Below are 16,595 nucleotides of genomic sequence, written 5' to 3'. Positions count from 1 at the left end.
ATATAGGCAAACATGTTTGAAGCGCAAGAAAGAACAGTAGGCAAAACAATGCCTAAGAACAGTGAAAGTACACAAGCCAGAAACAGAAAAGAAAGTAATAGTAGTAGCGGCAATATTCAATTGCATAACAGAAATATAACTCATAACTTTATATATAATAATTCAAGAGAAATAGCAATGTAACAGTCATGGGCCATCACACCACACACACACTAAAAGCGATTGAATTAATTGCAGTAACAAAAAGTGAGTGGTGCAGGTAGGATGACAGCAGGATTGGGATGTGTAGTGGAAGGGTCAAAGGAAAATTTAAATCCGGCGCAAGTGTATCACTGTGAACCGAGTCCGTTAAAGGAAAGAACGAAGATAGAGAAAACAAAGAGAAAAATAAGAGGAGAAAAGAGAGAAGGGAAGAAAGAGTGAGAAAAAGGAGAAAAGAGAGAAGGGAAGAAAGAGTGAGAAAGAGGAGAAAAAGAGAAAGAGAGAAAGAGAGAAAGAGAGAAAGAGAGAAAGAGAGAAAGAGAGAAAGAGAGAAAGAGAGAAAGAGAGAAAGAGAGAAAGAAAGAAAAAGAGAAAGAGAGAAAGAGAGAAAGAGAGAAAGAGAGAAAGAGAGAAAGAGAGAAAACAGATAAATAAGATAAATAAGAGTAAATAGAAAGAAGAGAAGAAGGAGAGAAAGAGAAAGAAAGAAGCGAATATATAACTTAGAAGAGAGAGAGAAACGAGAAAGAAACGAGAGTAGAAAAATAGAGAGAGAGAAAGGACAGAAATGATATAGGAGAGATGAAAAGCGAGGGAAAGAAATACAAAAAAAGAGAGCAAGTTGTTTTTTAAAATATGGAAAACCGACAGCGCAACGCGAACAACAAAACAAGGAGTTGAAGACAAGGAGAATAAAGCAGGGCAAAATTATGAGGGCAACTGTTTCGCTAAGGATATCCACAGTATATGTGAACAATAGAACGGAAGGTGTGAGCATGCATGTGCAGACAACAGAAAAATAAGAAAATGAGATAAGTGTCACGCTATTTTAACGGCCAGATGTGGACCCACATGGTAGAGGCGCAAAGATATTACACGTGCAAGAAACTACTAACAGAGCACGTATTCCACTCTTTACTACCAATTGGGCACATCAATGAATATGCATTTCTTGTTGTGCTCTGCCACATCTCGCCGCCGTTCAATATATGTTGCCGTACCCGAAGTAACAGCAAGGGATAGGCATTAATGGTGGTGTGTAACACTGTGTGTGGTGTGTGTGTGTGTGTGCTGTAAACGAATAATTAGCATGAACGGTTGATCGTCGGGTGTGTATCGAAAAAGTTTAATAAGAGACGAAAAAAATCACAAAATCGATGTGAATAACATAATATATAGCCTATATATATATATACATGTAATTACGAACAGGATTTGCTGCTAATTAGTGGAAACAGGAAGCGATGATAAGCGTGCCCAGCGTGAATATGCATCGGCGATTCCAGGTGCGATAAACCCGAGGGCGGCGTGTACATCTGTGGGTGAGTGTAACGCCAGTTTAGGATGCGTCAAAAAGGAACTTTGGAAGTGCGTTTGTTGCCACCATTACATATAAAAAGATATGAGTAGAAGGAGAAGCGAGAGCGAGAGAGAGAGAAAGAGAGTCAGAGTGAGACCAAGAGAGAAAGTAACTAATGCCAGCCGAACCCGGAACGAAAATACAAAACCACACGGAAACACGTACGTAGAAAGGGAAGCAACAACCCCGTGTCTCTCCTGTGTAGCAACTTATGCACATTTGCAAACAGCTCCAAAAACGTTTTATTGTTCGGTGTTACATGGTTTGTAAAGTAGAGGAAACAATTGTATCCACCGCAGTAACAGGTGATAGAGGGAAATCGTTCCCTTCATCCACTCGCAATACATACGCATCAACCTCTGCCGTCGTCCATTGTTTTTGGGCTGCCTCTGTGAACTTCTTGTACATGTGTACACGCACGCGTATCGTATGCCAAAATTGGGTTTAAATCTATTGTTCTGTTGCGTCAGTTATACTACTAACAACCACATTACCGGATTGCGTTTGATGCGAATTACCTACCCATTTGTGATAGTTTTGATCCCGGTATAATCAGCTGGCATTGCAGAGCATTGGTTTTTTTCTTCGTATATTTTAAGCAATCATAACTGTGACACCATATGAAATTTGTATTATCTATCAGGAGCAAAAATGCGCTAAACAAAGCGGCAAAGGAAAGAAGCAAAGGAATGATCCCGTCACTTAAACTCATCAAGAAAGAATGGCTTATTTGTTGGCGGCATGTCAAAATAATAAGTTATCAGAGGGAACAAACATCAATAGAAGGATGTGTGTGGTAGCGAGGCAGGACACACCATTAAGAAAAGAAGGCTTAAACGTATGAGTGAAAGCTGAAAAGAAAAAGTGAAACGGAAGAGGCAAAAATATACTCTAAATACTCCTAGGCCCATTATAGAGAAGTAGAGAGAAGGCGGACAGCGTGAAAACGCTTAGTTAAAATGATTTAGAGGAAACATTAAACTGAAGCTGAAGGAAATTTAAAATCGGACGTTGTTTACAAAAACAAGGATACAGATGATGCCTCACGCGGGAGTACACAGCTGTACAAGAAGCTCCCAGGAGAGAGTACCAAAACTACTGAAGACGACAGGGCGGGGAGGGCTATGATGCTATGAAGGACGAGTGTGCCGTGATGAGAAAAGCCCATGTTCTTTCTCTACACCACCACCTCCATCTCCATCACGGGAAGATCCTTTCTCCTACCCCGCACTCAGTCAATCTGGGTGTGTACGACGTGTGTATGGTGGAGTATGGATTGCTGTGAACGAAACAAGACCAGGAGTGCTACAAAATATGCAAAATGCTACTAACAAAAAAAAAACAAGACGATACAAAGGTACCGCGGATAGATTGTATGGAAATTATTGATGAAAACAAGAAATAAACAAAAAAGAGAGGCAGATGAAAAATACCCCTTTAGAGTACAAACAGTGCTCTATAGTAAAGAAGCATATAAAGGATTGTGTGTGTGTTTATGTGTTTTCACTTCCTCTGGTGCGCCCCTCATGTTGCGCTTTTAACGAAAGAAATAGCGAATTAATCACAAAAAAAAAAAACAATTTAATCAATATGACGGCTTGATCTGGATTGTATTGCTACTTGTTCCTCTTGATTCTAACTCAGTTCAAATGACTTCCGATCACTATCTACTAACGAATGGCTCTTGATGCTTACACGGTGTGCCATGACCACTTCCAATAAGGCGTGTCGTCACAGTAGCCATCGAAGTTTGCACGAACGTTGATATATCAGGTCGATCCTAGGAATTACCTGCAGGAGGGGTGAAAGGGCGTAAAATTGCTTTACGAGTTGTGTAATTAACCAATCGAAGCAAGCGTGGTGTATAAAGGTCGGTGTCAGTGTTGGACCACAAAGGGGTACTAGCGGCAGCAGCGATCCGTGAGCCAAACTCCTTCTGCTCTTACTAATTATACTGTTTTTATTCTAGCGCTAGTTTGCCCTTCAACGACAAAGATAGATCGACCGCGTCCTTGTGGATTGGAGACGACGAAAGTAACACCACAACAACACGTGGGAAGTTGCTATCGCAAAGTCTGCTTAAGGATATTGAAAGTAGTACACCGGAGGACCACCATCGGTGACGTCAATAGTGACGAACGTATCGAAAGCAACATTTGCGAATACTAATGAGATATGGCTCGAAAACGGAAGAAAGCGAAAAGAAGGTCATTGACATTGGAGACCACTAAGGTGCTCGGGAGTTGGCGCAGAACGTAATGTACGTATGTAAAGCAGATTCCTCTACAAGGGGGACATAAATCGATGGAATTGTTGAAGCGAGTGTACAGCGGTACAGCTGTAATGACAAGCGCTGCGGGTTCTTACAATTTAACTCCATCACCCAGGCAATAGTACACTGCCTATTGCGAAACCGCTGGCCTATTCGTTTCCTTTTTTCCCTTTTGCCCAACTACACGTTGGACCTTAGTGTAGTTTCGGTTTTGTTGTTTGTTTGAAAACAGTAGCAGTCGGGGTCGGTTGCGAATGTTAGTAGTAAGAAGGGGAAGGAATCACCGACATCGAAGTGTGCGCTCTCCCACGGAGGAGAAAAAGGTCGGACAGTATTTATTACCATATTATGGTAATTACTTTTCCAACCTGTGCGACAACTCGTGGCACACTGAACTCTCGGGTTAAACTTATGAACGTGTGCTCTAACGACTCTTGCATGGAATGAATCCTTTCATCGAGAAAGCAATAGGGCATGTTGCGTTTAAGTGATCGTTGGTTGGAGAGCTTTAGAGGGTTTGGAGAAGTGATTTTGCTTTGACATTCTGGGTCTATTTAGGAACTATTTTGAACAGATTTGAATGCCTTTTTTGTTCGTGTTGGGATATTTGGCTAGCTGCAGTATTGCTGATCACTACTTCAACTTCTTCTTCTTCTTTGTCATAACAATCGTTGTCGGTTAAGGCCAGTCTGTATCACTAATAGGATTGGCTTTCAGTGACTTATTAATTAGCATAGCAGGATAGTCAGCCCTAGATAGTGTATGCGGGTTCGGTCTATTCAGGGCTTGAACCCATGATGGGCATGTTCAACTCCTTCAACTATCTCAACTATAATTATTATTACAAAACTACTTCACAAAAGTACTATAATCTAACGCGTACTATAGAGTACTATACTATACTATATATATACGTACTATACTATACAAACCTCAAAGGCTTTGTAAAAGCTGTTCCTGCTGCAACATTTCTTTTTTGTTTATTGTACAATCCAATTTCTTAATCAACAAATATTTACCAAATCTCAAGCTTTTCCAAAACAGAAATGTCACCATATAATGTTGATTGATGTTAATGGCTCATGCTAGTATTGATTAGAAGAGAAAACACAAAGGCTCTCCATCGCTATTTAACGACATTAAAGACGCAAGCCACGAAGGCATTGTTGAAAAATAATTCAAATTGTTCGGTACAATCAAATCCACGAACCACCACCACCACCCACAATAACACCTGGTTCCTTCGCGGATAGCATTGAGTCCGTGCCAGGCCAGTCGCAGGTCCGCCCAGTCCCGGTACCACCGCACGCTTTCGGTTAATATTTCAACGTCAACGATGTGTGCTTTAACGGTCCGGCGGCACGTGGGCTGAACGATGGAGCTTTTCCCTTTCGTTTCCATTTTTTGTTCGCTACTGTTTGGCCCTCACCTCTCGCCGCGGAACGCTTTAATTATGGGGGTCTTCTGCCATACTGCTTGAAGTACGGAACCAGCTCCCTTCGCCTGCGGGCTGGAATGGCTGGAAGTTTAGGACATTATCAAGATTGATGGCATTGTGGTGAGCTTCCGGTTTCAAGCTTGGCGTGCCTACGTGCTACTACCGTTGGCGTTCCGCCGTTTGTCCGCTGACATGTGTCAACCATGTGTGTGTGTGTGTGTGTGTGTGTGTGTGTGTGTGTGTGTGTGTGTGTGTGTGTGTGTGTGTGTGTTGGGAGTGGAATTTTGGCGACCGACACGTGGCTGGCACTAAACTTTCCTTCTCTGGTCCTGGCCAAGACCATTTTCTCCTATATCCATCCTGTCCCGAGAGTGAGAGAGAGGGGGAGAAAGGAGGTGGAGGTGAAAGTGTGGCGGATAATGTTTCCGTTCGCGTGGGAAAATGTGAGGGAAATGGAAACGGTTTATTTTTCCGATGCCCGGGATACGATAGAGCAAAGTTTAATTAACTTACCCTAGCGAGAGAAAGAGGCTAGATATGGATGTTGCCAGCGGGTTGTGGGTGGTGCGGGGAAAATAGTTTTGTCGGTTGGTTAGTTTGTTTGGTGGTTAAGTAACCGCAACGGAACGGTGTTACCAGTTCATTAGCAAAGCTTGGCTCATTTGCATACGAAAGGATGTGTGTAGGTGTTATTTAAAAATATCATAAATCGTTCTCGCACGAGTATGGGTGTGAAACGCGTTTCTTTGTGCTTATCGTTTGAGATTAAGATAAGGTACTTTTAAATTATAGTTATCTTTTTTTAGGATGAAAAATTGATTGAAGCAACACAACAGACAGCAACAGAGATCCCAATCACTATATAACAAGGACAAAAGGATGAATGAAGTAGTGGACCTACCAATTCCGATTCCGTGTTCAGTATCAATTCCGGAATCGGAATCGGCTCCGGAATCGGAATGTTCTTCGGAATCGCAATTTGCTCCGGTAACGGAATCAGAATTGTCTCCAGGATTGGAGTTAGCTCCAGAATGAGAATCAGTTCTTGAATTGTAATAAGAGGTTTCAGGAGCAAAATCAGTCCGGGAATCTCGATGAGAATGGATCGTTTACAAGTAAATTGTGATTCTTTGCGGCTATCAATACGTAGCATCATTGGATCTAAACGTCTATTCTTATGAGGATGTCGTAACCGACTCCGATTTAGATGCCGATTATGATTTCGGAGTCAATTCCGATTTCGATTCCGGAACCGATTGTGATTCCGGAACCGGTTCCGATTCCGGAGTCAATGGGTTCAAGCCACGTATGGGGCCGTCCCTTGTAGCAAGGACTATTCTACTATGAGTACAACACTCACCAACAAGCTCATTAGAGGCTTAGTAGGCCCAGGCATAGACCGATTATGGGTTGTTACGCTACCATACACGTTTTACCTCGGAAAGTTAGTGAAATAGTAGGCGAACAAAAATGGATCTAATTTGGCAATGAAGAATCAAATCCAAGAGACATTAATTGCATTCACTTTCACCGTAACCAAAGCTACAACGCCATCCTTCCTCCATAGAAACGCATTCCATTTGTCGGCCCAGCCAGAGACGAGCCTTCCTAAGCTGTCTGCTGATTGGCCACTTCACCTACCCCCCCCCCCCCCCCCACCCCCCAGACAACTCGGGGGGACGGGGGTTAGTGTACATCGCTAGTACATCATCTGTTCCTGCATCGCTGCAAAACCACACAAAAAAACCACCACCACCACCCGTCAAACGACACATAAATCAATCGTTTCTGCATCGCACTACCACCGGCATCCTTAAACCAACCAACTAAACCAACAACTAATCGCCAAGCAGGGTAACCGTCTCGCCCGTTAGCGCTGTCGTTGGGGGCTTAGTTTAGTTTATTTTATTATCGAAAGCCATTATTGTGCCCGCAGGGGTCTGGTTGTTGGTACCCAGGGCAACAGACCGCGTGGACGGAGCGGGTAGGCAGGAGGGTAGGTCTCGCGTCCCTCCGCCATGGCAAATCGAACGCTTCACTTCCGCTTGATCAATAGTTTCGAAGGGGGTGTGTTGCGCTGTTAGTATGTGTGCGTGAGGGTGCAATGAATTGTTTGAGTATGCATCTCACTTAACCCCTGGCGGGGCACGCTAACGATTTGGTTAGGACCATTACCGAAAGTGTCATACAGGGTTTTCAATGATATTATTGACATGTTCAGCGAGTTGTTGATTCGTTCGGGCATATAATTGACACGTTCAGCGAGATATTGAATTGTTCGTAAGCAGGCGTTGACATGTTCAGCGATTCTGTAGTGCTGTCATTTGTTTTGTTTACACACTGTGCCGCAGGGTTCAATTTTCTATTCTTAGAAGTCCTAAAAGTAGCTAATAATCATTCCCCAAGCTGTTTAATACATGAATTAGTTAAAACAAACATATTTTTACGAAAACCGTTTGTTTACCTTCTGATGAGAATGATCCAAGCTGCAGTCCAAGGGGTACGAAAGTGACAGCTCTATAGTATCGCCGAACTTGTCAACGCCTGCTTCCGAACAATTCAATATCTCGCTGAAAGAGTCAATTATATGCTCGAACGAATCAACAACTCGCTGAACATGTCAATAATATCATTGAAAACCCTGTAAAATTTTAATTGATTTTTTGTTTTGTTCTTACCACTTCGTGCAACCAATTTCTTCACGGAGTTATTAACATACTAATTAGATGGCAACATACCGCTTTTTTGCTGGATATTATTAGCGAACGGTTCGAACAGCATTAACCCGAATCAAACCCCCGAGCCCGAAAACGCACAAGGATATTCGCGCGATGCCAACTTGGATTGGTGCAAGGTGAGAGGGACAAGCGGGCCGAAGAAAGGAGTCGTCTTCGTCTTCGGGTCCCGATGGCAACCGGCATGGATCCGTGGGCTCGGTATGGGTAGGTTCTTTGCCGTTGCGTTCAGTTGACAACCAGCTATCGATGGAGCGAGCAAGGTCCTAACAATAGTAGCCGCAGGTCCTTTGGAGTGCGATTAGAATGTGAAGCGTGTGAAATGTTCTCGCTGAGTGTAGTGTATGTGTGGCTTATATTAATTTAATGTTCAGTGGAATGATGTGATAAAGTCAATCAAGGATATCAAAAGAAAGGATTTCTTCAGCCCAGCTTCTCCAACAAGGATTAATTTAAAGCCGAAAAGACTGAAGTGACTTCGCAACTAACCCGATTCGTCATGATTGACGACGATGAGGATGATTATGAAGGATATTGTGAGTAGTTTGTGAAGTATGGATAAGTCTCTCTGGCAGTGAATGGCGCACAAATCTTGAAAGCCAATCAATCGTAAAGCTCTGAATGTGTTTAGCGAAACATTTTAAATAGCTTAATATTTTTTTAAAAAAGGGGTTCAAACACACGCTATTCGTGCTCTCTATTCGTGTTACAAAACAACGTGACACGCTTTGTGATGAGAATGGCCTTTGAACGACAACATCAAGGTTGGTGTGGAGTTGGCCAAGCGCCTAAAGTTCCACGTAATAATCGGAACAAGAAGTAGAGTGAAATATTTGATTCCTTTTCCACGACCCTAGAGCCCGAAAGCTATCTAGAGATCTCTCTTGAAGAAAAACAATTCTTTTGCCGTGTGAAACTATTCAATTGAATTATAACATCATTGCCATCAATCGCCATTAACTGCCCGCTGGAGCAAAGATACCACATCACCCATGGATTGATGGATTATTGTTTTCTTTTCCCAACACCCCCTACAGTTCTTCGGCCCGCCAACGAATACAACATAAAGGAAAAAATCATTCAAGCGAATCAGGAATCGTTCGCCATTCCGACGCCACCGTCACCGCGGCAGCATGTGAGCGGGGAGCGGCGGGTAACCTTCCGGGAGCAGCTGGTCGACTACGAACCGGACGATTACAGCAGCGAGGACGACGGGTACGGTGCTGCTAGTGCTGGAGGGGGTGGAGATAGTGGCGGCGGTGGCGGTGGTGGTGGAGCAGGAGGTCCTTCCGGGCATAAAAAGAACGCCCTCATTAGAACGGTGGCCGATGTGCATCGGGATGGTGGGAGTGGTGAGGTTGCCGATGGTTACGGTGCGGACACAATCATCGAGGAGCTGCACCTAGACGATCGCCGTAACGGGACACCGGACCAGGAACGGGAGGACGAAGAGGAGGAGCAGGAGGAAGAGGAGGTGGTGATAGAGGAGGAACAGCTCGAAGGAGACTACGACGAGGACGGTGGCGACGGGGCGGACGATCGCATGGAGAAACATAAGACTGGTGTGGAGGGTGAATCGATCGTGTCGGAGGAGGAGGACGAGGAGGACAACGAAGTGGAAGAGGAAGCGACACTGCACGAGGAGCCGCAGGTAGAGGAGGAGGAGGAGGAGCAGGAGGAAGAACCAACGGACGGTTCGAGCATGGACACGGAGATACACAACCCGGAGAGTAGTGAGGACATTAGCAGCAGCCCACTCAAGACGTACCGGAGCGAGGCGGACTCGCGCTCCGTTTCCGGCGATTCACAGGCCGAGGAGACAAACCCGGGCGAGGAGGACGGAAACGTGGTACAGTACGAAGATGATGACGAAGCGGAGGATGAGCACCGTCGGACGGCCACCAGCAATGGGGGTGGCGATGACGCCGGCGATGACTCATCTTCCGACGGTGAGCGTCCGCTCGAAGCGCACCGGGCGAAACGGTCGACGACCTGCCGGCGGAAGTGCTGCCGGCACAAGAAGTCGGCCGGTGAGAAGCTGCCGTACTACAACGGCTTCCGCTCCGAGTACGGGCTGTCGCGGGAGGAGCTGGAGGAGAAGAAGCGACGGCAGGAGGCACGGCGGCAGCGGGTCCGCGAGCGGCAGCAGCGCCGCACGGCCGAGCAGCGCCAGAAGGCGCAATCGAACGAGGAAGCATTTGCGGCCTGGCTGCACGGCAAGCTGCGTAACTCAATCAACAAGCACCAAAACATGTACGACGTGAAGCAGAGCGGTTCGTCCGGTCGGCAGCAGCAGCAGCAGCAGCTCCAGAATCCGAAATATCGTCGTCGAAACGGTATCCACACGATGCAACAAATTTCCTACGGTTAGCGAAGATAGTGTGGCAGTAAAGCTGCAGTGAATGAGGCGAGTTTCGAGAAGGGTTTTTTTTTTCTTCTTTCAATAAAAATCAACATTTTTGCTTGCAGACGATGCACCGGTATCGGACACAAAGAAAGAAAGATTGTGCTTTTTTGAGTTCACTTTCTTTTACCTTTTTTCGCTGCAAAAGCTGCAATTGCACATGGGCACACGGCAGCACCAACCAGCATCATGTGTGCAAATGCTGTGCAGCAGTGGTCACGGCAAACACACGCGTTTCTCCCTTCAACTGCCGCAGTAGCCAATGGTCATGGAGCACGCGATACTTCCGTTAAGCGCACGGTTTCGGTTCGGCCAAAAGCTATCGCGAGGAGGGCTAGTATTTTGTGCACGCTTTTGTTTTTTTCAAATATAATTAATACGCTTTCCTCACGGTGTCCAGCTTTGACCACGGTTAAGGTGGTGCTGGTCATTTGCTATGCATAAGTCCCCCTTTAAACCGTCGAGGGAACAAGCAGCAGCAGCAGCAGCAGCACTGAGCACGCAAACCGCACGCAATCGGGGCTTTTTTTGCGCCGGGCTTACTCTGGGATGCTTTGCGCAGTGTGTTTCCGCCATGGCGTCATGGTGACGTGTGACTTTCCACGAAAAGGGACAAATCGGTGATAAAATAACTATCGCCGCAAGAAGGGGGCGATATTATAATATCATTACATGCTAATTTGAGGAAACAAATCGGATCCACACTGCAGTCAGTTTATCGCCGCACTGCCGCAGTCACAGAGGTGTTTGGTGAAAGCGTAAACGCTTAATTAAATTATGGCGCCAGGTGGGGGGGGGGGGGGGGGGGGGGGAGAAAAATAAACATTCAGAACTACTCCGGCTTACACCAATCCTCTGTTTTATAAAACTTTTTATTCAAAGTCACTAGTAATAATATAATATAATAATAATAATAATAATAATAGTCATTTAAATACACCGCGCCATGGGTGTGCTATCATGTTACAAAGCGCCCAGTCCCCAACCCCCCGCATCCACAACCGGAAGGTCAGGGAGGGTGGTTTACGTTTAAAGTGTATCTTTTCCTTTTACTATGACCCTATACCAGCGCCAATGGTGCCCTCCTCTTCTCTATCATACTGATTTTGAGGAAAGTGTCGTATAAAGGGTGTTTATGCATTTAATGTAATGTGTAATTCGCCACTAATTCGCGCTACTTCTTGCTTTGAGTATTCTCTCTGTATCATTTGCAACCTTTTTTCGTCTCTCTTTTCTTTCCTCTCCTTCACTACTCTTGATTTCCTATTTATGTTGCAATGGAAATGAATGAACTTTTATATTTTTGATTTTGCTTTTTCGTGCTTGTAAAGTGTACGCGTAAAAATTGTCTCCTTTTCATCGGTTTTACTCTTTTCGGCTTAGTTTTTTTATGTTAGTGTGTGTATGTGTGTGTTTTTTTTAATTGCACCTAATTTATTGCATTTTTATTCTATCCAATTGTAGCTTTTGTTTCGTTTTTTTATATCATCGTGTTTGTTTGGGTGTGCCAATACGGGAACAGTTTAGGTTAAAGCTCTTTTTTATACGGTGTTTTAAGATGTTATTTTGTTTCCAATAAATCCCATGCTTTACATTACTTTACACCCTTTCAAGCAAGCTTATTGCTGCACTTGGTAGTACGTTTTTAAATAAAATGTTCGAACAGTTGTATGTCTGTAGCCGTTACCTTAACGTAAAGTAGCAAAAAATACGTATTTAGTGCAGTGGTATAGATTACAAAGGAAACGTAAATATTGTTTGATTATATGTATATATAAATACAATGGTCTTCGCGCGTATTAGTGGAGAATGTGAGCAAAAAACGCAGGGAAACATTTACTGTTTTGCTGAAGCTAGTTAGTTAATCGTACTATTCCAAGCGTCGTCATACAACAGCATCATCATCAGTTCTCTTGTTTTCCCACTTTCCGACTGCCGATTTTCTTTTCGTATTGTATTTCATTCATTCATCTTCCACACAGAGTTTTATCACAAATAGTAATGTTGTTGACGGTTACGGGAATTAACAAAACCATCGTCACCCGATGCCTTCCCGGTGGTCGATTATGGTTCTACCCATTTAAGTTCCAATCCAATCCAGAACCGAAAGGTAAACCAATACGCCTTAGATAAAGCACGGTGGCCCCCAATTTGCCATTATTTTTTTTTTCCTGCAGCAATGAAAGCGTTATCGAGCGTAAGCGATTACCTTCCATCTTGCACTTTGCTTTTGTTTTTTTTTTTCGTTTGGTGGTTGCCCCCCTAAATTGCAATTAAATTTGCAGTAAATCGGTGTGTTAGTAAACGTTTTACAGCTGTCTATCAAATTTGTGGATAACACTTTCTAGGCCTGTTTTTTTTTTAAAGAGAGCTCGTACTGTATTATTCTCGACTTTACATGCCTAATATAGGGATGGGATGGTGGTAGTGTAGTGCAAAAATGTGCCTGTTTGATTGTTTCGATACAAAAATTTGGTTCCGAATAGAGTTGTTGAGGGGGGGGGGGGGGGGGGGGTAAATCATCCCGTTTCCGGTTTACAGCGCATCTACTATAAATATATGTGTGTTTGTATTGAGCCCCAAAACCTCGCAATACTAAAGATAAGACCCCATTACAACCACCCATCCTTTCTCCTTTCCACGGCATACATGTATATAAGCACTTCAGCTGTATCAACGCCTAGTCATCGATCAGCAAGCGAACTACTAAAGGGATAGTAGTAGTAGTAGCAATAATAATTATTATAATGATGCTAGTGTGAACAAGCCTTTCGGACCTCCTCAGCATTGTTTGCTTATTTTTCGCATTCGCATTTGATTTTACCACAGAGTTTTGGACAATTCATTACCTCTTCCTTTCTCCTAATTCCTACCTATTCGCTCGCGCCGCCTCGTTCTGAATCGGAAATTGTATGATGCTGTAAATGTATGCTAATATTTAAATCGTTCAAATGTTTGTGTAGTGCAATATAGACACGCTTAGCTGTAGTGTAAACAAAACGGTTCCTCCTGTAACCATGGTAAAGCTCGCGCTGCAAATCTATTAAACCTTCGAGATGCATTGGTCAATATTGTTTTCCCTTCTCAGCCTACTTATATTTCTCCCTGGAGAAATAGCAATAAAAAAAAAGTATAATACAATGGCACGCAAAGAAATGGACCGAGCGCGTTGCAGAATGACTTTGAAACAGGTGCTTTCACGCGGACAGTGCAGTAAATCGCCCCGTTTTTGTGGAAAAAATACTTTTTTTATATAATAAGCTTAGGCGCCGTCGTTTTGGTTGAACCTTCTTACTGTGTTGTCGGTTTTGCTGTTTTACTGTCGTTTGATTTTATACAATCAAAAATAATGTATCCCTTCCTAGTTCGGTGGTGTGCATACAAAATATGGGACCTTTTTGTTGTTGTTGTTGTTGTGAAGGGGGTGCGCGAGTGTACGCTGGAAGACGCTAGCAACGGACGGGATGGTGTTGTTGTGTGTGCCATATGCTCGCCCTGTGAACGTGGTGCTGTGAGCGATTTATGAATTCACAACAACAGTACATCTGTGCGGGGCCTATCATCATCATCATCATCATCATTCGCTATTCTTCACATTATGCTTTGGGAAAGAAAAACGTGATGATTCTTCTACAGGTTTCTCTCACTACTAGCCTACTAGATCCTTTCTCGGCGTACGAAAACAAGATAGCGTAGCGTAGAAATAGGTAAACCATGAACAAACCGCTTGTTCGCAAGTCTTTTGCCCGTTGTTATCGTAAGTAATTCTATAAAACTGCCGCAAAAACTAAGCTAAATGGCGTGGCCCTGCCCCTGCCGCCGTTGACCCTGGCCTTCCCCAGAAACCCCGAACGCACAGTCGAAAATTCGGTCTCACCTCTTACTGCCGGTGTACTTCCTTCCCGCGCTGGTGTTCCATTTTCCACGCACACACGTACACACACACTTATTACGTGAAAAGCGGTAGGTGGTAGAAGTCGAATCCTCGGTAGCCGCGGGCCGCCAGCCAGATGTACACGACGTGGTACGCGCCGGGGACGAAGCAGATGAAGCCGGCGACGAAAAACACGGCCGCCTGTGATCCGTTGTGTGGTTCGACCAGCGCGTACGCACCCATCACGATCAGTCCGATGCCGATGATCAGCAGGGCGAATGCGGCCAGCACCGTGCGCCAGTTTTCCCGCACCTTCGGGTGCCGCCAGCAGTAGGTGTACGATTCGCTCGCCGACAGGTGCCCGTACTCCTGTATCAGCGAATCACTATCCCTGGAGGTGGTATCATCGGTGTACTTTAGATGGGCTCGATTACTACATACACACCAGCGCACACACACACACGCACGCACACAGAAACACGTCCGACCCAGCACAGGTGTGGGGGAGGAGAGCGCAATGGTGGGTTGCAGGTTCCAGCGCAGCAGCGGTTTGCATGTTTTGTTTTGTAGTTTTATGCATGAGTGTGTGTGTGTGTGTGTGTGTGTGTGTGTGTGTGTGTGTGTGTGTGTATGTGGAGTGGGGGCAGTGCGTATGCGTACAGGTGTGCGTTGTGTGTATGTGTGTATGCGTGTTTATGTTGGCATTACAGTTACGGGGTTTAGCAGCAGCGATCCAGCGATGCCGGCACGGGCAGATAGGACAGAACAACCAACCAATCAACCAACACCCACAGGAAGTCCACGGGAATTATACGAAGCAACAAGGAACATTTGCATGAAGGTATAAAGAGAAGGTAATAAAGAAAGAGGAAGAGAACGAGAAGGAGAGAAAAGAGATACCAGAATGCTAATATACCCATAGTACAGTCTACACAATTATCGATTGTAGTGTTTCTTCCTCTTTGCTACTCTGTTACTACCACCACCGCTACCAATACTAACACTACTGCCCATGTACACCCTTGGAAAGACACCAGGAAGCGGAAGCGTTAGCATCTGCTACTACATCGACCCCAGCTTACCTTTGATCGTGTATTCTAATCGACACATCGTCCGGGGAGCGCGCCTTCGCCCGCATCGGTGTACTGATGACGGTCGAGCCGTACACCTTAATTACCTCGTCCGTTTCCTCCTCGAACGCGTCGTGTATGGAGAACCGCTTGGCCGAATCCTTGCCGTGGTGGCCACGATTGCCACTACCGTTCTGTAGGCTCATCTTGGCTGTGTTCTTTCTGCGAAGCCGTGGACTGCTGCTGCTGCTAGTCGATTGTTCTGATTCCGCTGACTAGATGATCCGGGACCGTTCTACGCTTTCTTTGTCGCTATGCTTCAACTGCTGGAGAGCATACTTAGATGAACTGATGCTGTTTGATGGGGGGCTGTTTGATTTCACTTCAGCCGAACAAATAGGCAGGCCCCCGCGGGACGTGGTTTCCGTCCGACCAGTTGTCGCTGCGCTGTTATTCCGTTGTAACGAAGCAGGGCGTTACACCGCTAGAACAATCGACGGACTCCGATTTTCACACCTGCTGTAGTGGGACAGAGGAAACGCTGTACGCTAAACGGAGCGGCAGATGAAGAGGTTCATTAACATACATTTACGCTTGTCGACGGCGAGACGGCGACGATGACGCTGGAGTTGTGTTGTGTTTCTGATGGCGCAGCAGCTGCTCAGCAAGGACGGGCTGGAGGCGAGCCAGTTCCGTGCCGCATTTTGTGCGTTCTTCCGGTCGTTCTGCAGCGGGCGGAGATTCTTTCAATCGCACCTACGGCACCGACGGTTGTTGGCGGAGCGGGTTACACTTTGTTTAGAACTTATAAAGGACTGCGCCGTCCGAAAACATGGCCGACAGGAGTGTGCGGGAACAAGCAGGAAACCCATATATAGACGGCCCGTTTTCGCCTACGTGCAACGCGGGGCAGGTGTGTGTGCGTGTGTGCGGTAGGCGAGCAAGGTAAACTATTAGCGCGAGGAAGATAGCAACACCAACAACAACAATATGTACCTCCTGCTTATTGTCCGTTGACGTTTGACTGCGGTCGATGGTTGTCAGTTTCAGTTCGATCGATTATTTGCTTTCAAACTCGACGAAAGGGTTTTAAAGGTTTTTGGTTAAGTTTGGAAATATAAATGTAATTGAGAAGTGTGTTAATAAAAATAATGATAAAATTCCAATGCGTTTAATTATTGCAGACACGTGTACGATTTGAATGAAAATATAAAATAAATTTGAACATCGATTTCAGCTTT

The 16,595-nt window shown here is 45.0% G+C and overlaps 2 protein-coding genes across 5 annotated transcripts; one reads left to right on the top strand and one right to left on the bottom strand.

Annotated features, from left to right (window-relative positions):
* The first annotated feature begins 7,942 nt into the window (after window positions 1-7,942).
* On the top strand, window positions 7,943-10,479 carry LOC5667144 (uncharacterized). Its single transcript, XM_061650611.1, has 2 exons — window positions 7,943-8,542; window positions 9,044-10,479. The coding sequence occupies exons 1-2, from the start codon at window positions 8,506-8,508 to the stop codon at window positions 10,375-10,377; spliced, it is 1,371 nt and encodes a 456-aa protein (XP_061506595.1). The 5' UTR covers window positions 7,943-8,505; the 3' UTR covers window positions 10,378-10,479.
* Window positions 10,480-11,263: 784 nt separating this feature from the next.
* LOC1270153 (transmembrane protein 134) lies at window positions 11,264-16,354 on the bottom strand. Of its 4 annotated transcripts, none has more exons than XM_061650593.1 (3): window positions 15,941-16,354; window positions 15,367-15,873; window positions 11,264-14,717 (listed from the first exon to the last, which is right to left on the bottom strand). In XM_061650593.1, exons 2-3 carry the CDS (start codon window positions 15,558-15,560, stop codon window positions 14,360-14,362), a joined length of 552 nt encoding a protein of 183 aa, XP_061506577.1. In that variant the 5' UTR covers window positions 15,561-15,873; window positions 15,941-16,354; the 3' UTR covers window positions 11,264-14,359. The 4 variants fall into 4 exon arrangements, with proteins under 4 accessions (XP_061506577.1, XP_308828.4, XP_061506579.1 ...); XM_308828.5 differs by having other exon boundaries at window positions 11,264-14,675; window positions 15,941-16,336; XM_061650595.1 differs by having other exon boundaries at window positions 11,264-14,675; window positions 15,367-15,870; window positions 15,941-16,279.
* Between the last annotated feature and the right edge of the window lie 241 nt (window positions 16,355-16,595).

The sequence above is a fragment of the Anopheles gambiae genome, chromosome 2 (genome assembly GCF_943734735.2).
Source record: "Anopheles gambiae chromosome 2, idAnoGambNW_F1_1, whole genome shotgun sequence".
Lineage (NCBI taxonomy): Eukaryota > Metazoa > Arthropoda > Insecta > Diptera > Culicidae > Anopheles > Anopheles gambiae.
Note: the sequence above shows the minus strand (reverse complement) of the source record. Positions and strands in the feature narration are given on the sequence as shown.

What these genes read in the sequence shown, in the direction of transcription:
- LOC5667144 (XM_061650611.1), top strand. Translation starts at nt 8,506, where the DNA reads ATGATTGACGACGATGAGGATGATTATGAAGGATATT. An exon ending in GGATGATTATGAAGGATATT is followed by an intron (nt 8,543 to 9,043) that starts GTGAGTAGTTTG and finishes CACCCCCTACAG; the next exon opens with TTCTTCGGCCCGCCAACGAA.
- LOC1270153 (XM_061650593.1), bottom strand. Translation starts at nt 15,560, where the DNA reads ATGAGCCTACAGAACGGTAGTGGCAATCGTGGCCACCACGGCAAGGAT. An exon ending in ATTAGAATACACGATCAAAG is followed by an intron (nt 14,718 to 15,366) that starts GTAAGCTGGGGT and finishes GTGTGTATGTAG; the next exon opens with TAATCGAGCCCATCTAAAGT.